The sequence below is a fragment of the Tachypleus tridentatus genome, chromosome 1 (assembly GCF_004210375.1).
Source record: "Tachypleus tridentatus isolate NWPU-2018 chromosome 1, ASM421037v1, whole genome shotgun sequence".
Lineage (NCBI taxonomy): Eukaryota > Metazoa > Arthropoda > Merostomata > Xiphosura > Limulidae > Tachypleus > Tachypleus tridentatus.
In genome coordinates this window covers 156,014,455-156,041,468 of record NC_134825.1, presented here as the reverse complement: position 1 = coordinate 156,041,468, position 27,014 = coordinate 156,014,455, and the positions used below count along the sequence as shown (strand labels likewise).

The 27,014-nt window shown below is 35.0% G+C and overlaps 1 protein-coding gene across 4 annotated transcripts in view; it reads left to right on the top strand.

Annotated features, from left to right (window-relative positions):
- LOC143228236 (beta-1,4-glucuronyltransferase 1-like) overlaps nucleotides 1-27,014 on the top strand; it is a 52,520-nt gene that overhangs the window by 2,028 nt on the left and 23,478 nt on the right. For all 4 annotated transcript variants that reach the window (XR_013015287.1, XM_076459545.1, XM_076459530.1 and 1 more), the window contains one exon: nucleotides 1,671-2,702. Coding sequence is in view for 3 of the 4 variants with exons in the window: in XM_076459545.1 (XP_076315660.1) it covers nucleotides 1,671-2,702 (1,032 nt within the window). In the remaining variant the exon portion in view is untranslated. The remainder of the gene's footprint in view (nucleotides 1-1,670; nucleotides 2,703-27,014) is intronic.

Below are 27,014 nucleotides of genomic sequence, written 5' to 3'. Positions count from 1 at the left end.
CTGAAATTGTACAAAAGAAATATAATTTTTGCATCAAACATTATTAGTGAGGACTACTTCAAAATATACATAAATTTATGTGAATGTTGTTAGATACAAGATGAATAGTTATTATATACATGCTTTTATATCTCACAATTTGAACATTCAGTAATATAAAAGTGCAATGAAATCAAAATAAAGTGCACTATAATGATGCATTAGTGATCATTGAAATTGATGTTTCTATATAACAACTCCTTGGAAATCTAGAATAAGTAGTAGTGGAAAAGCAAGTATTTGCTTAATGGGGTTTTCATGTTTTTGTATTTCCTAAGTATTTGCTTAATGGGGTTTTTTTCATGTTTTTGTATTTCCTAAGTATTTACTTAATGGGTTTTTTTCATGTTTTGTATCGTCCTAAGTATTTGCTTAATGGGTTTTTTTCATGTTTTGTACGTCCTAAGTATTTGCTTAATGGGGTTTTTGTGTTTTGTATCGTCCTAAGTATTTGCTTAATGGGTTTTTTTCATGTTTTTTGTGCGTCCTAAGTATTTGCTTAATGGGGTTTTTTTTTCATGTTTTTGTACGTCCTAAGTATTTGCTTAATGGGTTTTTTTCATGTTTTTATGTCCTAAGTATTTGCTTAATGGGTTTTTTTGTGTTTTGTACGTCCTAAGTATTTGCTTAATGGGTTTTTTTTCATGTTTTTGTACGTCCTAAGTATTTGCTTAATGGGTTTTTTCATGTTTTTGTATCGTCCTAAGTATTTGCTTAATGGGTTTTTTCATGTTTTGTGCGTCCTAAGTATTTGCTTAATGGGTTTTTTTCATGTTTTGTATCGTCCTAAGTATTTGCTTAATGGGTTTTTTTTCATGTTTTTGTACGTCCTAAGTATTTGCTTAATGGGTTTTTTTCATGTTTTTGTAACGTCCTAAGTATTTGCTTAATGGGGTTTTCATGTTTTGTATGCGTCCTAAGTATTTGCTTAATGGGTTTTTCATGTTTTTGTACGTCCTAAGTATTTGCTTAATGGGGTTTTTTTCATGTTTTTGTACGTCCTAAGTATTTGCTTAATGGGGTTTTTTTCATGTTTTTGTACGTCCTAAGTATTTGCTTAATGGGGTTTTTTTCATGTTTTTGTACGTCCTAAGTATTTGCTTAATGGGGTTTTTTTCATGTTTTTGTACGTCCTAAGTATTTGCTTAATGGTTTTTTTCATGTTTTTGTACGTCCTAAGTATTTGCTTAATGGGTTTTTTCATGTTTTTTATCGTCCTAAGTATTTGCTTAATGGGGTTTTTTTGTTTTGTATGCGTCCTAAGTATTTGCTTAATGGGGTTTTTTCATGTTTTTGTACGTCCTAAGTATTTGCTTAATGGGTTTTTTTCATGTTTTTGTACGTCCTAAGTATTTGCTTAATGGGGTTTTTTTCATGTTTTTGTACGTCCTAAGTATTTGCTTAATGGGGTTTTTTTCATGTTTTTGTAAAGTATTTGCTTAATGGGGTTTTTTTCATGTTTTTGTACGTCCTAAGTATTTGCTTAATGGGGTTTTTTTCATGTTTTTGTACGTCCTAAGTATTTGATATAAAAGTTTTGATGTGCTTTAAGCTAGTATAGCTTTTTTTCATACAGAAAAAGCTGTTCAATACTTTGATATATATGAAAATATTTTGTTTTATTATTTTAGATAATTCATATGACTTTACTTAGCCGACTGGAGGCTAGAAAAAATGGCCAGCATCGAAGTCGTACTCATCATAACTGGGATGACAGTGGAAAAGACTACCAAGAGTTAGAAATACAGGAAGATAGAGCTCAGATGTTAAAGACAATACAACAGAGCAGTGTACTGGACAGTAGTGGAGAGTTTCGTATTGTTAACTTTGTGATTCGTGCAGAATTTTCTCACCAAGGCAGTCAAGTGAAACAAGATGTGAGCATTGTAACACAGGCAACAGTAAATCATCTGCATTATTTAACCACTATTAGTGAGAGGTGGCATGGTCCCATATCTGTAGTGGTTTTTTCCCTAACCCAAGATATTCCTAGGACAGTAGAAGGTATTCTCCGCTTACGTCAATGTTTTCCAGCAGTACGATACAACACTAGCTTCCATCTAGTCTATCCCCTAAATAATCCACAACCAGAATCATCCTTACTACCCCAATTTAATGTTCCACAGTTTGGTACATGTGAGGACTTGTTGGAAAAGTTGAAAACTGTTAACATTGCTAAAAATTATGCTCATGGTGTACCATATCCAAACAATTTATTGAGAAATGTGGGAAGAAGAAATGCTTTAACTGAGTTTATTTTTGTGATTGACATAGACTTGGTTCCAAATGATCATCTTCATGAAGATTTTCAGGTTTTTGCCAAAGAGAACAGGTTATTTCTAGAATCTCACAAAGATGACAAAACTGTGTATGTAGTTCCAGCTTTTGAACTCAAAGAAGGAGCAGCAATTCCGAGACAGAAAACTGAACTCCTTCAGCTTCTTGAGTTAATGGAGGCCAGACCATTTTATTTTGAATTGTGCTGGAAATGTCAGAAACACACAGACTATGAAGCATGGCAGCGAGAACCACCTACATCCAAACTGGCTGTCCTCTTTGAAGTTTTGTGGAGAGATCCTTGGGAGCCCTTTTACATTGCTAGAAACAGTGTACCTTTGTATGATGAGCGTTTTCGACAATATGGTTTCAACAGAATCAGTCAAGTAAGTATAAATTGTTTGTTCCTTGTAGACATTTAATGTTCCTGTTTTTTAAGCAAACGGAAATAAATTAAAGATAATTTTTGTTTCTTGAGATGTAGAATAAGTCTTAATTGATAAGTGAAAACTAAAAATTATTTTATTCACTTTTGTGGAAGTTAGTCTAAATGTTTTAAGATTACAAGAATATGAACACAAGTTTGAAAGAATGAACCTTGAAATGCTCAAATTGAATGTATTAAAATTCATAATGCATCTTAGCATTTATAATTGTTTGTCAGTTACGCTTTCATTCATATGTGGATGAGTTAACTGAATATGATACTTAGAACTTGGTGTTGTAAGTATAATAAATATTTTTTACTTAAACTAGCCTAGAGTTGTACACAAAGAATACTGGTATGACTATTAGTAGAAACATTGTTTGCTGCAAAATGTAATAGAAGAGATAACTAAATTTCATTCTTGCAAGTCAGCTAGTTTAGTATAGTTGTTAATATTACTTACCTTGGGAATCAGTCAATTACTGAAGAAAAAAACAAACCTGGTCATTTTGCATTGTGAGCATGTCAAAATTAGTTGACTAAAATTAAACTTTATCAGGCCCGTATGCAGTGTTTGGAAAAAGGTTTTAATATTAAATTTAAAGCAAAGGTGTCATTCAAAACACTTAGCATGCTAATACTACATATAATTGTAAAAAAACCAGTGGTATGAGATTACATCCGAAGTAAATGAGGGGTTTGCTATACCCTGTCCCCCCCCCCCAAATAAACAAAACATGCTTTGGATTCTGCTATGTATTAAACAATTGTTGTAACAAATTTGACGATTATTTATAGAGATAATTGTCTCATTGGCAAATTTGTTTGAACACAACATTGTTTTAAAAATTTGACTTGCTTTGTCATAAACTATTTTTTATATTGTATGCAAATTTTCTTTCTTCAGTTTATTTTTGCCATTAGTAATTTCTGAAACAATAACAAACTCTGAAGTGCATGTGGACAACTCTTTAAAAATATGAATGTTACTGAATTTACAGCTGAATGGGGAAAACTTGATCATAAAACACTAGATTTAGACTAAACTCGTTGAAGAACATTAGAAAGTTTTCTATTAAATAAATTCCTTTTCCTATGTTTACTTTGCGAGAGTGACACTACAAAGATTCAACAGTGAAATTGTTTCTCTCCAATAGATTATTACAACATAGTGTTGTTCTACAACTGGCAGGGTTTAGAATAAAACTATTTGGTAGATTTCTCGCTCAACTTAAGGCTCATTTCATCCAAGAAATTCTCTCTGGCTTTCATAATGCGTGAAGCAATAAATCACTATGAACTAGTCGCTTTTTTGTTTTTTTTTAATATTCTGATAGCACCTTCTCGTGTTTATGGCAGATGAACTTCACCAGGCTTGCACTAAAAATACTTCTGTAGGTTTTTTTTAAATAAGCAGAAACTGACATGGTTATTGCACGGACTTCTATTATAGATTATCACAGTTTTTCCAGAAGTGGTGTGAATTTCTGATGCTTTAGACTGCAATTGTTGTATGGGCGAACAGCGATTACTTACGAAGGATGAACTGACCAGTTCTTCAAGCTGTGTGCGTAAGCGTGCTGTGCTAATTCAAACACTATCAATGAAAACCTAATGTCTACACACGGCTTATATGGTGTTTCTTCGTCGTTTTCTGTCGCATTTTTTTCCTTTCTTTTGGAAATGTTTGCTGTTGAACGTGCACATACGAGTATCTTTATACGCCAGCTGATGGAGTATATGTTGTTTTGCTTTCAGCAAGAGAATTATTTACGTTGAGAAAGGTAATTCCATGAGGTATTTTATTATATATCAGATGTTAGCGACAATTTCTAGAAGTCTGGCATTTTATAATTTGTTTTTGTCTACGTAGAAGCATATGGGCCTGGCATGGCCTAGCGCGTAAGGCGTGCGACTCGTAATCCGAGGGTCGCGGGTTCGCGCACGCGTCGTGCCAAACATGCTCGCCCCTCCCAGCCGTGGGGGCGTTATAATGTCACGGTCAATCCCACTATTCGATGGTAAAAGAGTTGGCGGTGGGTGGTGATGACTAGCTGCCTTCCCTCTAGTCTTACACTGCTAAATTAGGGACGGCTAGCACAGATAGCCCTCGAGTAGCTTTGTGCGAAATTCCAAAACAAACAAACAAAGAAGCATATGTATCGGCAAATAAATGTACATCGGTACACAAGACTACGACATGTGGATAATTTCTAAGAATCTTTGGTTAAATATGAGTTAATGGGGCCCCTAGTTTTTAACACTTCTCTGCGTGCCTGCTACAAGAATTCGGCAGTTAGTTTTACACATAAATGTATGCATATTAAAAGATATAAAGATACAACTCACGCTGATTACAAAAATAATACTGTGTATTTAAGCCGCTGAAGCCTTGTATGTGTGTAGACAAACACTATTACATTGATGCATTTAGAAAGACTTGTATTGAATTATCATATCCTGATGTAATAAAAAAAAATCTTTAAGATACCATAATACTGTCATTGTGTTCAAGCGATTTTTTTTTCGTGAGAAATTATTCACGTGACTTATTTTTCGTGGAAAGTTAGTTGAATATTTTGGCTTATCTGGGATAACCTGTTCATGATGTAAAAGGCTATCTTGATACAATAGTGTCCAAGTAGTTGTTTAGTATTTGCTATAATAATATTCTTATTACCGTGTAAGTGTTTATCTGATTTGATTTTTTTTATGGTGAATTATGTGGAAATAAATGAATCATCACAATGCTGAGTTGTTTGTCCTCCTTATTGTGTACAAAGTAGAAAATGCGAATAATTAAGTTGTGCGTCGAGTATATGTCTCATTTACTACACAGGTTTAAGAGCTAAGTTCTAATTGATTTAATACGAAGATTCAACATCAGGAAAAAAAATTAATTATAGGTTATGTCCACAGAATAAGTAACTTCCCCTTTTCTCTTCGATTACAAAATATTGTTATCGTTGTGACACTTTCGAAAATGTTTATCTTAAATTTCGTTTGTGGAGTGACTCAGCGGTTGGCGTACCGAATTTACGGGTAAAGTTTAAGGTTTGATACCGCTTTGTGCTGCTGAACACGTCTCTCACTCTCAGCTGCATTATTAAATGTGATAATGTTGCTGTTTGCTCAAGTGTGTAGCAGTGTAGGCGTTGGGTGCTTTTGTTTCTGAGTAATAGCTCTATTAGAAATGGTTATACCTATATTCGAGGTTTCAAGCTTGGTTGGTTGTTTAGCTGATGTATTGCGTCATATTTGTTTGTTGTAATTGGTTGCAAATAACCCACGTAACTTACCGATTTTAAGTCTATTTTGCTATAAGTTGAAAGCAATCCAGAAATCCCAATTCAAAACTTATTCAAGAGTATATGGTTTCGACACTACTTGTTTTAACAGTTTGTCTAATAGTGATGCATACCCCAGAGTCCATGGAGGCCTACCATTCCTTTTCTAATGGCACGAAGGTATCTTCTGTTTAAAATATTTAACACCTAAGAAAAACAAAAACGGTATTACAACTTATGAGATGAATGTTTATTTCAGTTTAAGCCTTAATAGAATAGAAAGTTATTAGATTCTTTTTGGTTAAAACCAATTAAAACAACGCAGTCCTGATAGGAAACAGCGTGAGATTTTTGAGGGGGAGATGAGTACTGATAATCATGTGTACAACTTTTATTTCTTTAAATTTTTTATACTGCACTTTTATTAAAGACTAATGATAGCTTCATCAGTACAACTGCCTTTATTTAGCTCTTCTCAGGCAAACAAATTAGTTTAATCTCTTTGTGATGTGGGTATACACTTGGTGTTAGTGCTGTTGAAGATCTATTCACAATAAATGGTCATCCCACAAGGCTTAGTCAGCTTGGGTGCAACATAAGTTAATGCCCCCAGTGGCTCAGCGGTATGTCTGCGGACTTACAACTCTAAAATCATGGTTTCGATACCCGTGGTGGGCAGAGCCACAGATAGCCCGTTGTGTAGCTTTGTGCTTAATTCAAAACAACCTAAATTAATTCCAATGGAAAATAGTTGTTCTATGAGCAAGTACTGGCACTAGAGTTTTTGATAAGTTTCCAAACTAAAATTCTTTATTAATTTATCAGGAGACGGGTGATTGTTTTGGCTACCAACGATGACAGCGATTAGTATTAAATAGGCCGCGGGTTTACTATAGAAATCACAGAATGATTACGTGCAACAGTTATGTTAGTTAGTTCATAGTCTGTTGATAAAAAGCAGCGGTGAATGTTCAGCCGATATAGTACCAACAAATTTTGACACGATTGGTTTTTCTTTCCCAAAATCTAAGTAATAAATGTTGTACCACAAAACTTTTGTTTTCAATATTTACAGTGGTTTTAAGTTGTAAAAACAGCTTTAATTTTCAATATTTACAGTAGTTTTAAATTGTAAAAACAGCTTTAAAATTCTCAGGAGATTTGGGAGTGGTGTGTTTGTTATTTTGTGTTCTCTCGCAGATAGTGTTCTTTGTTACTGTTTTTTTTTGTTTTTTTTAGTGCAAAGCTATGGAATGAGCACTGTGCACCACCGGGAATCGAAGCAGATTTTAGCATTGTAAATCTGAAACATATAGCTGACCAAGCGAGGTCGTAAAATTTAACACTGGCCTGAAATTTGTCAGATATTTACTTCAGTTACAGGTTTATGATCTTCAAAAAAATTAAAGTTTTACGGAAGAAGTGTTTCAGGCAATTAATTTTGTTATGTATCTGACACTCCAGCCTGAGTGTTAAAACGACGCAATACGCTTAAATCATGAGCAAGATTTAAAGTAATAAAACTCCGTACACATTAATGGGTCTTCGAAAAGTAAAAGCATTGGCTTAGTCAGTAGAACTTTTAAAAAGGTTCAGCACTAGAGTCGTAAAAATCAAGAGGAAATCCTCAAGAGTTGCGGTACTTAATTCTTTTAGGTAGGGTTAAAGGAAATTAATCTGAGACCTTTTGTTCCGTTTTATTGGTTATATTTTTGTGTGCCAACAATACCAAACGTGGGGCACGCTTGTACCCGATTCAGTTTTATTACTCGTCAAGACCTCTGAGCCTACCTTCAAATTGAAATAATTTTTAGGCAGGATGAGAGCAAATCTGAAACTTTGGGCGTGGTCCAATACATCAGTTAAGGATTTGACTCTGAGTCCAAAAGTATAATTAAATTTTAAATCTGTTAATGTGTTAAGATATGCCGGAGTCATAAGCTAAAAGTATGCTCATCGGGGGGAAGGAAACACGCAGCCGTTGTATGAACTGCTATTCCGCGGATAAAAAAACAGTTAAAAAGGGAACGTCTGAAATCTACTTGCAGTTACATGTTCTCACTATAAAGCATTTGACATTCAAAATTTGTTTTTCTTGTTTTGGTTTGGTTTGAATTTCGCGTAAAGCTACACGAGGACTATCTGCCCTAGCCGTCCGTAATTTTGCAGTGTAAGACTAGAGAGGAGACAGTTAGTCATCACTACCCAACGCCAACTCTTGGGCTACTTTTATTAACGAATAGTGGGATTTACCGTCGCATTATAATGCCCCCACGGCTGAAAGGACTAGCATGTTTGGTGCGACAGGGATTCGAAATCGCAACCCTCATGTTATGAATCGAGTGCCTCATCCATCTGGCTTTTTTTTTTCCTGTTAACGAGAGGAACTGGATATCTCCCCACACACACACACACTTACAGCACTAAGCATATTTTTGTCGATTTTATCTTTTCTATAGTGAACGAGAAGGGAATTTTATTGTTTTACTAACGAATATTCCTGTGGGGTGTTGTATATAAAGCATGGATAATTTTGTGTAATTTCAGAGCAATATTTATGTATCATTATTTAAATCAGTAGGTTTTGTATAACCAGGACTGTGTATAATTTGCAGTGAAAGTAAATAGCATTATTTTGTTTCCAACTGACAGTAAAAAATGAAGCGTTTAAAGGATTCAGTAATTGGTCCATCCGAAAATAATAAGCATTCGTTTTTAAGCATAAAATGCTTAATAGTTTGTGAAATATCCAGATATTTTAGTTTCTACAGATATTAATAATTTTGAATACAACCGTTCAATTTATCAGAGTAATATTCAGTTTCTGTTTGTCCTGTAAATGCACCTCAGTAAAAATATTGTATATGTAAAAATCCCATTAAATTTTTTAGAATGTCTAATGTTAGGTCGTACAATAACATAAGCTTAATTATTTATAGTATTAAGGATGAGAAAGTTTAGCCACTAAATAAACTAAAGCACAAAACGTATGCAAGTTAGTGTCAATTTATTCCTCTATTGTAAATTGGGCGTACTTAATAAAGGCTTGACTAATGTTAGGCCCAAGGCAAGTGGACTTGTGGATTTCGGTATCTGTGAGACTTCGTTTTCATTGTTCTAGAAAATTGTGTATTTAAGGAAGTACTGTGAAATAAACATACTATTTTAGGCCTTTTCTTTTTTTTCTAGTTAAGATAAGGCAAAAATTACTGAAGTGTAAATTTACATGTTGCACATCATAGAAATATGTGGGCGGGTGTACAACTTATGATGGTTTCAAATTTCCGGTAGTGATAAAATTGACTTCTATAATATGTAGCATGTCATCTACAATGTCATGTGTTTTGTCGGGAGAAATGAAAACTGATTTGAAGGCAGAACTCGAGTAAGTTTATGTACTGTTAACAAAGGTACGAGTTCGATTCCTTACCCGTTTCACTTTCATTTTAGAAACTTTCGAGTATTGAAATTTATATCACTTATAAATGATGCTATTAATAGCGGAAATAATTCAAATTATATAAATCTCGCAGTGAATTATATTTCGTAAATTTAGCATAACGTCAAAATTAAATGAAGATTTATCATAATCTTAGTAAAGCCACACGAGCCAGTCAATTTGGGGAAACGTAGCTTAGACATGACTGAATAGTTTTAGTAGTAATGCGTATTACAATCATTCTATAAGTATCTAGTGACAAGATTATCAAAGAAATTTTAAGACATTTAAATAATTGAACAGAACAAAATGTTAGTTTTGTGTGTATATTGTGCAATAAATAACACACGTGTTTATTATAGAGAACTGTTTGATAGTAACGACTAATTATTATTTAAACAGTTATGACACATTTTAAATACTAATCTCATGTTGGTTTTGGATTTTTGTAATTTCTGTAACTCTCGGCGAGCTATGCAGCGAAATCAAATTTGGTTTTTCACTTCAATGATTCTAAACTCTGTATACGGCTGGTGAAAACATTGGTGAATAAACTGTGCACTTTATATTGTACAGAAAAAATGACTAGGTTCTCTGGGACCCTTCCAAAGCATTTTTCTATCTGATTTAGAATGTGCTTCCTGTTTAAAAAAAAAAACAAACAAAAACAAGCAAAGCAAGGACTGTTTTTATATAAAGTATCTCACTAAGTGTGAGTTGCAGTGTACCTTTAAATATCGAACACTTAAATATTTTATCACATTAACCGCTTACGAGGTTTAAATTAATATTTCCAGGTTATATAATAATTTTATTTTTTCCTTACAGGCTACTTGTTATGCATACAATAACGCAGTGGGGTATCTGGACTGCTCGCCGCAGGTATCAAAACCAACATTTTAGGGTTTTAAGCCCCAGACTTGCACTAATTAACAATGTTTATTTATTCCTTTTACAAAACCAACTTTACGTTTATAATTTTAAACATTAAATTAAAATGTTCTGAAAATTTTTACTTCGTTCAAGATTAAATGTTTGCTTTCTGTGTTTACTTCTCGTGTGTTGTAGTATTGTCTTATGTTGTAATGATTCTGCCCTAATGGTGCTTTAGTGGCAATGATTCCAATTGTATCGTCTCTTGGTGGTCAGAAGTAATATTTTTCATGTATAATGGTAAATTCCCGAGTTCGATTCCCCGCAAATATCATATGTAGCTTTACGCTAAAACAAGAAATAAATAGTTCTATGGTATCCAAAATTATTTGTTTGGTGAATCATCCTTGTAGTAGATACTGGTTACTCAGTGTGTGGAGAGTGATTGTTATAGTATAGTGGTTATTTGGTAGTAGGTATTAAGAAAGTAATTTCGTGGTTTCGGGAAGTTATTTTATATTGGATGAATGATTTCTATATTTGAAAGTTGTTTGGATACAATATTACGAAATTATTTAATAGCGGGGGGTGGGGTTTACTCCCATACTATTAGGAAGATATTTAGTAGTTGGGTGGCATCCAGTGTGTAGAAGTTACTTGATTTTATGTAGAATAACTCGAGTAATTTCGGATAGCTTGGTTACTATTACCAAGAACATTTAGTCATAAGAGTCGATTAGATAATTATCGTATTTAGTATCAATAACTTTCTTTTCACAACATCGTGTTTTGAAACACATCAGTTAACTTTAGGCATTTACCTGATGTTGTGTTTAGGACAATTTGTAGTCCTGACCCAAAGTAATTGTAACAAGAGTATTGTAGGGAGAAGAGGTTGTAAAATAATTTAAAAAAAAAAAAACGATTTATGTACAGTAATACACTATCACTTTGTGTGAGGGGGATCGTCACAGCCTGTAATATTTTCAAAGTCCAGTAAAAATATTTTTGAGAACCTCTGGCTGAGGAAAATAAACCAAATCTTGAGCATTCACTTAAATATTGATTTTGAGAATAAAACTAAAAATGCAACAGTTTCTCTGATTGGACGATCATCACGGTGTCGTTCTAATTATAATAATCAATCAAGCAAGTTATCTTCAGGTTTTCCATCATCGAACATGCTCGCCCTTTCAGCTAGGTCTAGAATGGCCAGGTGATTAAGGCACTCGACTTGTAATCTGAGGGTCGCGGGTTCGAACCCCCATCGCACTAAACATGCTCGCCCTTTCAGCCTTGGGGGCATTATAATGTGACGGTCAACCCCACTATTCGTTGGTAAGAGTAGCCCAAGAGTTGGCGGTGGGTGGTGATGACTAGCTGCCTTTTCTTCCTCTGTCTCTTCTAAAATATAGATGGCGCAAACAGCCTTCGATTAACTTTGCTCGAAGCTCAACACATGACCATTTGGGCCTGAGAATTTTCCTTAGTTATTAACAAGTCCATTACTAACCGTATTGTGTCACTTCGACGTTGTTTAGATATCACCCGTTAGATGTCTTGCGATTAATTTATTTTAACGTAAGCTTGTATATCTATTTATATTTATACAGTATAGGTAAATGCAAAACAATCTATTCAACAATACACTCACGTGAAAATATTTCAGTGAGAATAGGAATTTTGCTTTCTACAGTGGTTTATATTATGAAATATTTTCTGCGTGCTTTGTTTTAAACAATGATTCATTCCAGTCGTGTTTTGATGGATTTCAAAGCGTGTGAACACTCGCATTAGTAAACTATGTACGCAATTACTTAATCTACTGATTAGCTAACAGTCATCATAGCTCAGCTGTGAAAGGCAAATGCAGTTTATGCAAATTATGTAAGATAACGTTAAAAGTAAAGCTGTATGAAGAAAAACCTGTGATCATTTATAAATAAATTCTGCCAGAGAGTTAGTGATGACAGCACTCAACTTACGTAAGTTGAGCGTGTCATTATTAAATAGTTAAAAGTACATGTTAATTTCTGTTACATTTGGTTTAAGAATATTAACGTTCTTGTTATTCAGTATAGTGTCGTGGTAAATCCCATTTGGGTATAATATAACAGAGCATTTTTCGCGCATGTTGACATTGTCCATTATTGCAGGGTTTTCTTCAGTATAAAGAGCCGCGTGTGGAGTAATTGTTAGCGTGACTGAACTGTGAATCTGAGAGTTGATTGCTTGCGACCGGTTACCGAATAATCTTCGTAATCTCGCACAGACTCTGGTCTACCAGTTCAAATATTAAGGGTAAACAATGTGTAGGTTGCTCGTCTGTATACATTAAAACGTGTCTCTGAATTACTTTATATACAGAAAAGTGATATGAATACCGCCAACAAGATTTTACCCATACGTTTGTTCGTAATGTGCGCTGTTGGTATTACGAAGTAATGTGATAACAGTATAATTTCCACTTTGTTTTTGTTCTTGCAAGGTCAACTGCAATCTAACTATTATAACAAGTGTTAGTGAAGCACAAATGACGTAAAAAGTCATATTCCACTTGTAAGTATCCTGGTGTTGTCCTAAATGTACATCATCCTGTATATATAATCAGTCCCCCCCCATAAAAAAAATTTTTCCTTCCCAGCATTCGAAACCTTACCGACATTCGTTTTTTTCTTTGCCAAGTGGTTAGAGCGCTCGATTCCTAATCTGAGGGTCGCGTGTTGGAATCCCAGTCACATCAAACGTGATCGCCCTTTCACTGTAGGGGCGTTATAATGTCACGATCATGGATGGTGATGACTAGCTATCTTCCCTCTAGTCTTACACTGTTAATTTAGGGACGGTGAACGCATATGACCGACGTGCACCTTTTACGCGGTGGCCTGGCATGACCAGGTGGTTAAAGTACTCGACTCGTAATCTGAGAGTCGCGGGTTCGAATCCCGGTCGCACCAAACATGCTCGCCCTTTCAGCCGTGGAGGCGTTATAATGGTACGGTAAATCTCACTTTTCGTTGGTGAAAGAGTAGTCCAAGAGTTGGCGTTGGGTGGTGATGACTAGCTGCCTTCCCTCTAGTCTTACACTTTTACATTGGTGACGGCCAGCGCAGATAGCCCTCGCGTAAGTTTACGCGAAATTTAACACAAACTTGTTACTGAGACGCCATCTTTAATACGTTAAGCCAGTTAGTTTGCAACCGTTACAAATGTTTCTTTGAGTATTTTAAAATATATTTTTCCGTCATATTAAGGAGCTACGAAAGCCTGTGCAATGTCGTACTATCGCTCTCTGTATTGAGAAAATATAAACTTTTTTTTTATATAGATTGACTTCAACTTGTGCTTTTGGTTCAGTTTTCCAATCGCTTCATATTACTAACAGACAATTTCAAATGATAAGAAACAGGAATATTTCGTTTTGGAAATATTATTTTTGTAGCTTCTGCAACTGGAAAGATTGACTCGAATTCTTTATACGAATTTGATCTGAATAGATCTTGATCTAGTAATAGAAGAGAAGTGTTCGAATTGTTGTTCAATTCTTTAGGCTTAATTCAGCCAAACCTTTCAAGACAGTTTTCTATTCTAATTGCCTTCTGTATTTGGTGTTAAAAACTGTTTTTGTAAATTTAAAATGTTTGAGGTAAAATTTGGTTAGAATATTTGTCTCAGCTGAATTTTTCGGTACTTTCAGTAAATGTTGTTTGTTTGTACAATTCGTCACTTCTGTTTTCTTAACGTTTAAGTTCCAAGTTAAATGTTTTATAACGAAGTAGTTTCACTCGCTAATCTTGCTAAAAACTGAATGTTATATCACTAGTCATGGGAATATATAACACGTGGAATCGTTGTCATAATTCATCCCACGTGTTTATCTACTCGTATAAACTGTTCATTTATTTAGATTCTGAAACGAACGCTAAGCTGACTTTTTGTTTTTTTAAAAGAAGAATCTTGCCTAATTGGAATTTAAATTAATTACATTACTCTCCATATATGTTTTATTCATTATTATACTGCATATAGTGAATAATTTATTAATGTATAATCTCTGTGGAGTACGTATTTCTTGTTTTATTCATTAAAAATATATGAAAATTGAATTTCGTACTACACGTCCTTTAGTAAATTAAAAGTTTCACAATGGTCAAAGCTTTTCAGCAACAATTGTTACAACGTGTAATAAGCTGGTCATATTCTTTAAGATTGCCTTGGAATAGAATTTTTCCTTCATCTAAACACCAGTATTAGTAGAAACGACGTTGTCTGCTATAAAAAAAATTTGCATCAAAAATCTATCTAGGCCTTTCAGACAATCCTTACAACTCCGCCTTTTTGTAGTACATGCCGATGTTTCAAGGTTTGTTCTACCGGCAAGGATATGCGCATACTAGAATTACGTGGACATCTCTGGAGTAGGGCAACCAATAGTAACTATAATCGTTTCATGCAATATTCATTGTTTTGTGTTTTGATCTACAAGAAGATGAAAGTCTATAGGGTGAACTTTTGCATTACATATCTAACGCTGATCTCGCACACCGACGAGCCTGAGCTACGGCATTTCAAGATACCACCTTTTCTGAACCGAAAACTGATGTATTTTAAACAATAAATTACAACTACTATTATTACTATGCGATTTTTGTTGTTGTAATGTATAATTTAACGAGGAAACAGCGCCGAACTTTGGGAAATAAGTGAATTAATAACATAGATAAGTAACCTTGTACTTGGACTTTGGAACTTGGATGGATTTCTTTGGTTTTTTGGATGGTGTATTATTGCCATCTTGTAGTTGGACTTTTTTTGGGTGGTGTATTCTTGCCATATTTATGCGTAAAAGTAAAGTACAATTTGACATCGTATGTTTAGAAGCTATTGATGTTACAACTGGATGTATACACTCATTAGGGTTCTGCAGAAAATAAATAGAAACCAGTAATTTTAAGATCAACAAACAATTTTGTTTTTAAATAAAGTTTCGTATGGAAGTAAGAGGGTTATATAAGTAGTGACCTTCAAACCCGAGTAATCAGTTTGTTTTTCAGCGCAGAGCTACACAAAAATGAACTATCTGTGCACTGCCCATGTCGAAACCCGAACATTGGCCTTAGAAGCCCTCAAATCTACCACTAGAAGGATTTAATTATGATAATCAGTTGCACCATAGTAAGGAAATTTGCAATAGATTAACATCACTACCGAAATATGTTTTACTTGTTCGATGAATGATTTCACTTATTCAAAGCCTATCGAATTTAGAAAATAATTTAGAACTCTCCCTTTAGCTCAACGGCAAGTCTGTGGGCCTAACAAAAACGAGTTGTTACTCAGGATGGGAATAGCACATTTCCCATTGTGTTGCCTTTCGCTTAACAAGAAGTATTAAGAAAACATTTTTTTCATGGCTGCACAACGTGTTCTATGATATAGCTTATCACATAACTTCATTATAAGAAACTATTTAAGAAATACTTGTGTATACAGCTTAACTTATCTTTAAAATATATTTTTCGGTTGTTTTTTTTTTTAACTGAACAGCTATAGTATTCGACCGAAAAAGCATTCATCGAGACAATTAAGTTAAAAACACTGGTCGTTGGCAGCTGAGACCGATAATAAATCATAAAATACCTGTCAGTTCAGTCTGGCAGGGACGTTTACAGAATGTTAAAACTTCCTGATGTCACTTTTGTGTCCTAATTGAATAGTGGGAGGAGCTTCGTATAGTTACTAAAGTAGGTGTTAGTGGGCGTAGCTGTGTGAAAGATTATAATAGTATAGTATCTAAACGCAAAAATCCATACGTGTTAACAAATTGTACAGTGCTCGGGCTGAGGCTTATTTCTTGTATATAGTAATCTTTCTGGCGAACGATATAGAGAAGAACAAATCAGAAGAACTAAATAAGTACAAGGGGTTGGTAAAAGCATTTAAAGGTCATAAATTAATTTTGTGAGGGAAACTGCCAAGTATTAAATGGGAAGATAAAATTTTGAGTAGATCACCAGGGCTGAATGTTAGGCTGAAATTAGTATGTAAGGATGAGGTGGTTAGCTGATTCGACTTGTTGGATCAGTTCAGTGGGAGGAGAGAACTTTTTGAAATGGATGGTTTAGACTTAAGTAGGAAAGGGTCTGACATGTTTGCGAGGACTATTAACTCAGCTGTAAGGGAAGTTAATAAACAAGGACTAGATAGTAGTGAGGGCAAAGATAAACTAAATAAAATAAGAGATGTAGAGGAAAGTTCACCATAGGAAATCAGTATAAAAGTAGTTATAAAATAGGCTTAACTGTTACTATTGTAACACTAGAAGTATAAAAACAAAATAGATGACTTCAGGCACTGGTAAGAATAGAAAAATTTTGATATAATATGGATAACTGAAACGTGGTTAAATGGATAACTGAAACGTGGTTAAATGGATAACTGAAACATGGTTAAATGTAGATTTTTACGACAGAAGTTTCTTTAAACTTTAGGTTTTACGTGTTTTTTTTAATACGGACAGAGTAATAAAAAGAGAAAGGAATGGCTCCATATGTAAAATGTAAGTTCCATCTTGTTAAGTTGAGAATATTGAGAATAACAGCAAGAAGATTCAATCCATTTGGGTTTCTGTTAGTAAATACTAAGGGGTAAAAAGCTCTCAGTAGTAATTTGTTACAGACCACCAGATGAAACTTGAAATTAGTGAGGAACTTTAAGGTGAGATTAAGACATCAGCCGTTAATGAAGTCAAAATTATGGGCGATTTTAATTTCAGACATATCTATTTGTAAATGGTAGCTAAGACATGAGGGAGGAAGGTCTCTCTAAATTGTTCTGTATGGATTTATTTGCTAATTCCTCAGGCAATCTACTTGGAATTATGCTATTTTGGATTAATTATTACCTTCTAGTATAGAAATGGCCGAGAGGGTGGACATTGGGGAACACATAGGTAAAAGTGATCTCTCTCTCTCTCTCTCTCTCTCTCTCTCTCTCTCCCCTCATCAATAATTAAAATGATCTCACTAATGTATCTCAATTGACTAGCGGTACGTTTATGAACTTGCAGTGCCCTAATGCGAGTGTAGATTCCTCCGTGTTGTACAGAACTCTGATACTCTGTGTAGATTCATTGTTTGCTTGAGTTAGCATAAAGCGTGAGACCCTGTGTTACTAACGTTTAATACCAGTCGTTGACACATTTCTAATCAATGTAATAGATTGTTGCCCTTCTTGCAAAGCACCTCGCGGTTTAATGAAAACGTGGAGTCTTTCATTTTCATTTTTAAAGTATTCAAAACAGCAAAAAAAACTTGATTCAGGTCGTGGCTCTGTGCTGACAAAAATAGATTAATGGTTGGACATAAATAATCCATATTGAACACAACGTTTAATGTTTCATTCCTTCTATTTCCCAGGTTATGTGGTTTTTTGTCTAGAATGTCGCAAAATAATTGTTTCTCTTTCTTAAATATTGTCATTGGAGTGAACTGATCGTAAATCAGATTAAACAGAATATTTACATTTCCTTATGTCCCTTTTAGTATTATAATTGATACTTTTGATATTTCTTGGGCTTAGTCTAACGGTCAAGCTAGCGAGACTAAATGGGGAAGGTTCATGGTTCGCGCTCCGTTGCCACTGAAACATGCCCCTAATTTGGGGTTGATCATTTTAAGTATTCGTAACAAACTTGTTTAAATACAAGCCCCAACAAACTTAGCTCTCACTACCAATCTGTAGTTTATTCTTTGAACAATCAGATTTGACCGTCACTCCTAAAGCGTGCTCTTAGAGCTATGTAAATGGATGGATACTTGCGCAAAAATTGAAATTTTGCTTTTTCTGCTAATTTTCTTACATTCTGTAACTTGAAAGATTATTAGTGATGATGACATGCATTGTTTAATTTATGTTCATTTCTCTTCTGAGATTTAAATCTTAAATGCATGTTACTTAAACTTTATTTGTGATTTATAGATTTCACAACTTTACGTACTTTGACCGATAACGTCCAGTTTTATTACACAGTAATGAACCTGTAGAATGCTACAATTCATCATTCTTCTGCATATTAATGAATGTTGAAACTAATTTTGTGTGCAGATTTTAGACTTTCCACGAGGGATTACGGACTAGGATGTTTGTCTGTGTAAATAACCAAGTGCACGTCTCTTTCATTTTTGTTTTAGAAATGCACTGATTATTTATTACTTTAGTGAAAGCAGCAGTTTAATTAGATAATCTAATTTATGAATAGTTTTCTGTGCACAGTTTCTTAACTGAGCCATCCGGATTACGATCTCCGTTTAAACTGGGGAGGATCGTGGGATTATTAATTGGTATTAACATTTACTTAACCATAAAAAAAAAAAAAATCATCCGTAAAACATTGAAGGGGATTTAATATTATAGAAACTTTCTTTAGATGTAGTGTGAATTTCGCTATACTAAGATGTTTAAGCTATCATTTAGGATTGTGGTGCTCATAGAAGTTCTGTCGGTGAGGAAGGTATTCATCACGTGATGAGTTACGTACCTTTTTCCTAGAAGGGAAGTAGGCATGTGATGTAGTTTACCTTTTGAGGAAAGGTGTCACGTGACATTTATAATATACCGTGTTGAGGACCTCTGTAGAATGATTATTAATCTTATCGATTGTTATATTGGTGCATCGATGGCTAACGAATGTATAATTATATGCATGTATAATTATTTTTTTAATGAATAATGAATAAAGTAATTCATCTGAAACGTGTTGTTTTGAAAGTGTCACGGCTGGATTTGTATGTTGGAATTGTTTAAACAAGTTTCCTTTTCGTCCAGAAGTAGAGAAAGGAACACTTTTTTTTTTAATGGCTGATTATTTCTGCTACTGTGATGAACCATTGACTGAATCTATAGGGAAGAATAAGCAGTTAAACCAGTTCTCACACCTGGAGGAACGAAAATGTTCCGAGTGTTTGATTTTGCCCGAATGTGTATAACATGTTCGTGGTCCCTTAGATAAAACTGTATACTGTATGAAACAGTAGCCCTAACTGCCGTTTCGCTTATATAGGGTTTCTCAATCTTCAGTTTTAGATCCTTCATAACACACGCTGTATCAGGCGGAGTTAAAAATTGAATGGCTGAAACAAACACAACGAACATACTGTTTGTAAGTTTGCAATCGCATAGTTACAACGTACGTGACGTAGAAAATTTGGAAGTGCCAGAAAGATGAGAAGGCCAAGATGTATAGTCCTACGTCACATTCAGCAGTAACAATTTTATAACATACGGGTATTCACATTTCGTTGTATCTGTCTTCGTAGTATATGAAGTTTTATGGAAGTTAACTATACCTTTTCATGATGTATTACTCAAATTTATGCCAAGAAATTTAAAATAATAATTTATGTTGGTTTAGGGAAAGTGAAGCAATTCTTCACATGGAATTTCGAAAAGAACTGGTAGTGAGAGAAATTCATCTACGATAAATATTTAATGATATACCACAAACGACCACGTTTTGTCCATAATTGGCCTGCGACCAGAAATAATATTTCAAATATAAAACACAATAGCATCTTTTATTAAATACCTATTACACAAAAAAGTAACAGCTCAGTTCACGTGCACATTGGTCGGATTTAAGTTTAGCTGAATATTTACGTTGTGTGGGGGCAGAGGTAAGTTTATGGACTCGCAACGCTAAAATCCGAGATTCGATTTACCGCGGTGGATACCAGATAACCAAATCTTTCATCTACTGATATAGACCTTTATATATTTTATTGTCACTAAAAATGATGGGTTACACTGCCCGTCCCCCTCTTGTGTTAATATGTAACAAGATCTCAGTCAGTTGTAATTCTACACGTTACCATGTTTCTTGCTCAGTCTTGCATATCAGTATATATATATATAATTTGTTATGAAAAATGTTGGGAGGGGCTACACTCCCTCTGATCCCGCTATTTTTACCACAGTAACATACGTACACTGTATGTTATTGCTATATTTATTAGATTAAATAATTCTCGAAATTATTAATTACGTTAGAAATCGTTATTAATTGAACAATTGGAGAAACTGTTGCGTTTCAACTGGTGTGAGGTGAACCAGTTACGTTTGATGACGTAATCATTTGATTGCCAAGTCCGAAATGGTATTACATCCCCTTACTACATTGTTTTAATAGATGTTACTTCATGAGAGGGTTCCAATGAGTTTTAAGGGTTTATCGACTTTTTTTTTTTAATGCCTCTACAAAGATCTGTTAATTTGCCAACCAACAATACCGTCTAACAGTTGGTCAACACAATCAACTTTTAAAGCCTCGCAGCACCCCCTCCCCACGGATCTGCCAGTCGTTTGATTTCGGAAAGTGCTGGTGTTTATGTTTTGCTTGTTACTGAACTTGTCAGAACGACAACAGAATAGGATACGACAGCTTATCGGACTTATTTCAGTGTTATGGGACAGAGTGGACTGAAATGTGATTGATTGTGTGACTGAACCATTCTATCACCCTCATTTTTAATAAAAAAAATCTCTTGTGTAACAAGTGAACTAGTATAAGCTGATTTTTCTTTTTTTAGGCCCGGCATGGCCAAGCGCGTAAAGCATGCGACTCGTAATCCGAGGGTCGCGGGTACGGGCCCGCGTCGCGCCAAACATGCTCGCCCTCCCAGCCGTGGGGGCGTTATAATGTTACGGTCAATCCCACTATTCGTTGGTAAAAGAGTAGCCCAAGAATTAGCGGTGGGTAGTGATGACTAGCTGCCTCCCCTCTAGTCTTACACTGCTAAATTAGGTAGGGCTAGCACAGATAACCCTGGAGTAGCTTTGTGCGAAATTCAAAAAAACAAACAAACAATTCTTTTTTTAGCGTACGGGCTTTAAAAGTTAGTCCTTAATTTTACAATTTTTGTGTGATATACCTAATAATGAAATCGGATCAATCTGTCTTCACTCTCTCAATATATCTTACAAGGATATTCTGCAACACGGTCCCGCTAAACGTTATATGTACGTGCTTTAAGAAACGTTACCTCAATCATACGGTGTCTGATTAGAAGTAACAATCTGCTATATAATATGTATATTTGTCATTGAATCATATGCTTCTCACTCGTTATATGAAGCTGAAACACATGTAGTAATACATGCGAGGTTTTCTTTTCTATTCAAGTTGTTTATTTTGTGAAGCCAGTTACTTGTTTGTCTCTTAAATGTAAACGTGATGAGGAACAAACCGTTTCGCTTCGTCAGTAAGAGTTCGTATATCTAAGAAGAGAGCTTCAAGTGTTCTTGTCGTCTTTGGTTATCGAAAGATGTAAGGCTGTCTCGAACATGGGTTATGAAAACGTTTGATGTTTCTTGCCCTGTTAGGGATCTTGAGAGGGAAGGAGGAAAAATGAAGAGATTTTTGATATCTGTTTTTTTTTACAAAGAAATAAATTCGAAATAATGCTACAACGTGAGCCGACTGAAATGGAACCAGCGGGTCTCTGGAGATACCGACACACTATAACGAAAGAAAGTGGTTTGAAATATGTTAAATAGAATTATGATAAGTTGAAAGAAAAGTATGAAATAAGAGAAAGGATAACTTGTTGTATAGGATTTATTTTCATGTATAATATTTCTCTAGGTCTTAATTATCACGTCATCTTGTAATATTGTCTTCTGTTTAGGCATGAGGTTACTACATTAATTCTCTGGGTGCCAATTTCCTCAATAATTGTGCTGGTGTCACTCATCCCACCATTAATGTGTTACGAAGATCTGATTTTAAAAAACAAGTATCTGTAACTTTACTGATTTTAGAGAAACTTTGGAAACTGTTTTGTTTCACTTATTCTCGTTTACTGACTGCCATTGGAGGTTGGAACTTGTCAGTAATAGGGCATTACTTAAGATGCGGAAGCTGTCATGCCATCATGAAAACTAACCTCAAACAATGCCCAAATCACTCTTATCCAATCATAACCTTTGATTAAAATAATTACTGTTGGGCGGAAAAAAATTGTTTCATGACAAGCATTCTTGATTGCTTTTTAAACGTTTGTTCCGTAAGTTTGTCACTTGTTTGTTTTAGGAATACAAAACACGTCAAAAATTTAAGATCACAGAATTTTACCTGCTCACGAAATGTCATTAAGAACCTGTAATACTACACAACTAAAGTTGTTAATTTTGTATTAAAATGTTTGTCTTCTAAAATATGTAATAAAGTCATTTAACCCGATGTTCCAGTCCACAATAATCGCACACAGTTTGTCATGTAGTCGTTGTTAATATATGAAATAACTATTTAACTTAATTGAAAAAAACAGAAAAAAAAACGATGTTTTTATTCTTTCTAATATAAAGGAATGTGATTGGTCACTTTAATTGTAAACTGCAGTTAAATAGAGAGAATACTTGACTCTAATCGTTAAATAAACAGTTCATGTATTTGACAGAGAAGAACACCGCTGGAAATAAACGTACCAAGCGTTCAAAACCCTGGACTTTTCCACGACGTTTACTTCTAAAAAAAATCAATGAACGATGAAAGAAATTCCTGTCAATTTTCTTTTATTCCAACTATCTTTGCTGCTTTCCCCCCTCCCCATAGAGGGATGACGTGCTTTCGCTTGTTATTTCTCGACGAACCTGTTTACGTAAACTGAGTTGTTTTGAATCGTTAACGGATTTATTACTTCTCTCCAGAATCGTGGCAGTTTGTAACCAACTGAATTCTGCGTTTGTTCATTTCGAGGTCATCACATTGGATTGTGTCACCGCCACGAAGTGCCCCTCAGTCTCTCCCAGGCCTGGAACAGCCAGATGGTTAGGGAGTTCGAATCGTAATTTGAGGGTCGCGGGTTCGAATCCTCGTCACACCAAACGTGCTCGCCCTTTCAGCCATGGGGGCGTTATTATGTGACGGTCAGTCCCACTATTCATTGGTAAGAGTACCCCAAGAGTTGGCGGTGAGTGTTGATGACTAGCTACCTTCCCTGTAGTCTTGCACTGCTAAATTAGGGACGGCTAGCGCTGATAGCCCTCGAGTAGTTTTGTGTTAAATTCAAACCAAATCTGCCTCTCTCCCCGCATGTACAAAGAGAGGATAATATGTTGCATCTGTCTATGTTTAACATCGGTCTATATATTAATTTTAAAGCATAATCGTTAGTTATACATAACAGTTACCAAACCCGCTTTGAGAATATTAGTAACGCATCTGTAGTGGTTTAGGAAAGCTAGCGAGTCTTTGCTTTTTTCAGTGCTGTGGTAGTATAGCGTGTTTATTTAGCCAACACCAGTGACAGTTCATAAGACGTTAAGTGGCTCCTATGTTTTTATCTCAGAAGATGACTTCAAAAAGCGAATCCAGTAATAACACCTGACGTTGTGCCTGAGTTATGACTTACGTCTTTTATAACTGATTTTTTTGTTTAATGTTAAACATAGTAGCATTGTCATCTGAATAACATATACAAGAGATTAAATTAGGGGAGTAAATAGATGGTTGAATCTAACTTTACCAGTTCACAAAGTATTGGTGAATAATATTCTAGCTTTCAAGTCATTGTCGACAATACTTAACGATCTTGTGGTTGCGAAACAATGTTTTCCTTGTAAGCTATTTTTTGATTAGTTTAACTTCATAATCCGCGAAAGTGGATCTTCGAAAGAAAATTAGTATTTTCTTATTTTCATTGGTAAAGTTTAAGTTTCAGAACACCCTTTTGAAAAGCAACAACAATAATACATCATGCACCTTCCAATTATACTGTTTCTACACTTATAGTTATGATAGCCATTACGAGTTCGCCTTACCACTCGTTAAAATAAACAACTACGTTGCAACATTTTCTATCCTGTTATCGATTCGTATAAACATTACAAACATAATTGGAAACTTGTGAAAATAATACGCTTGTTCTGCAAAACACTCACACACTTGGAAATAAAATAAAAAGTACAGGAGATGATGGTGATTAAAAAAGTCAGTCAGTCCTTCTCGTTTGGATCAGTAGGGGATTATTTCTTTATGAATAAGATATTGCTATCAGAAATGTTCTGGTATGTGAATTGTTCACTATGTACAGCTCAAGTGAACTGGTGCTTTGGTGTAGTTTTTCTTACTTTGTTTTTAATGTTACTGAACTTCGCGAAAAGCTAAAGGGCTCCATGGTTCAACTCTATGATTTTGAAATGACAGATTAGGGATAAGGCAGCGAGTTAAAATCGTCCTCCGCCAACTGCTGGGCTGCTGTTTTATTAACGAATAGTGGGATTGACCGTTAAGTTACTACACCTCCACGGGCAAGGATGATGAATGAGAGAATTCGAACCTGACTCTCAGATTGCCGCCAACCCAAGCTAATTTTTGACGAAATTAACCGAGAGCATTTGAACGGAATTAGAACGAACAGTCTCCCGCTGTTACAGCGGTAAGTCAACAGATTTACAACGCTAAAATTAGAGGTTCAATTCCTGATATGACTTTGCTATAACAAAATACACGCACTCAGAACGAACAAGCTTATGTTTCTTTCTCTACAGAATGCGCCGTGAAACAATTGTTCGAACTTAAGGTCTTACGGACTTGCATTTTTGTCTCTCCAGTTTGTACGTTACCTTCCCTTTAAATTGAAAAAAAACGTTATGAAATAATACTTCGAAACAGAGCAACAATAAAACATCGTTTGCTGTAAAAATATCCTACTTAGTCTGCCTCTCATCATTTAATCTGAAATAATGCATAGTTGAAGCTATGTTTTAAATTGAGGCTATATTATGGTTTTGTTAACTTTTATCTATTATTCAAACAGTAGTGTATGTACACATTCTTTTGCAAGATTTTACAATCTAGATATACTATAATATGAATCCAATTAAGTACTACGATATTAAAGTTTTGGTTTGTTTTATATAGAATATTATTATTTAACTTTTACGAAATTAGTCGTGTTGTAATTTGGTTGCGATGTCCGTCTGTCATTTTGTTAATACACATTTTAATACGAGTTCAACAGATGGCGCTACATTTCATTTTTTTTCTAAAGGGTTAACAAATCACCTTAGCTAATTATATCTACTTCATTTGAAATATTTTGATATTTTCTAGTTCATGAATACTTTTCAAGTTTATTTTCTTATTGTTCCTTGTTCATATAATGATATTGATGGTCTGCTCATATGAACTGATGAAGTACTGTTCTATTCTGATCTTTATTTTAAGAGGTGCTTTTATGGGTAAAGTTTCAGTTCAAGAATCTCACCCCAGCATGGGGTCAGGTATTCATGTACTAAGTTTGGTCGCGTGTATGTGTGGTGTTACACGTATGTTTATAAACAACTGGGAGTATAGTGAAAAGGTGTTGAAGTTCGTGGAACCCTTCATGTGTATGAGATATTCTGTTACAATTTCGTTTCGTACCCTGGAATTGGGAGGGGGGGGGTCATAAATCACGAAGAAACATTTTATATTGTTTTCCTTTCTTGTTTCAAATATATTAAAATTCAACATACACATAATTATATGTAGTAAAGTTATTATGTGTAACATGCATATAATTAGTGATACAGGTGGGCATTTTGAATAATTTTGAAAATGAGTAAAACATCGCAAGTAAACATTTTTTCTAACCATTTGTTTTCAATACAACCCGTATAAATAATAGTTTTATAGCTAAGTTCTCTCGGGTCATCGTTCCCGTTACAAAAAGTAAAAACATTACCGTGCTTGGCAGTTCAGTGGTTTTGTTCGTATTCAATGAATCACTGCAAACTTTGTATTAGATCAGTGGCCTACACGTGAGCGGTGAGTATTGTTGAATAGCCGCATCCCCTCTAGTCTGTCTCCTTAATATTAGATTATCCTTGCACGACTTTCAACCCAACATGACCCAGGTGGTTAGGACACTCGACTTGTAATCTGAGGATTCTGGGTTGGAATCCCAGTTACACCAAACTTGCTCGCCCTTTCGCTGTGGGGGCATTATAATATCATGGTCAATCACACTATTCGTTAGTAAAAGGGTAGACCAAGAGTCGGTGGTGGGGATATGACTAGCTGTCTTCCCTTCAGTCTTGCTGTGCTACATTAGGGATGGCTAAGACCAAGAGTCGGTGGTGGGGATATGACTAGCTGTCTTCCCTTCAGTCTTACTGTGCTACATTAGGGATGGCTAAGACCAAGAGTCGGTGGTGGGGATATGACTAGCTGTCTTCCCTTCAGTCTTGCTGTGCTACATTAGGGATGGCTAAGACCAAGAGTCGGTGGTGGGGATATGACTAGCTGTCTTCCCTTCAGTCTTGCTGTGCTACATTAGAGATGGCTATCACAGATACCCCTCGCGTAGCTTGGTGCGAAATTCGAAAACAAACAGTATAAGGGATGGTTAACGCATGTGACCCATGTGTACCGTTGAGCGAAATTTGGCAACCAGTAACTTGGATCTCGCTAAAACTTGCATCAGTGCTATACCTGCAAGAACTCGAATCGTCAAATTTAAACTGGTAGCAGTGGCACAGAACCTAACTGGAATTTCAGCTAATTGCATTTTATAAAATATATTGATTAGCTTAACCATAATATTGTTTGTGAAACAAGTCTTTAATGTTTCTCTATTAGGCAACAAACACAATTTAAACAGCCACATGACAATTTCGAACCACGTTCGAT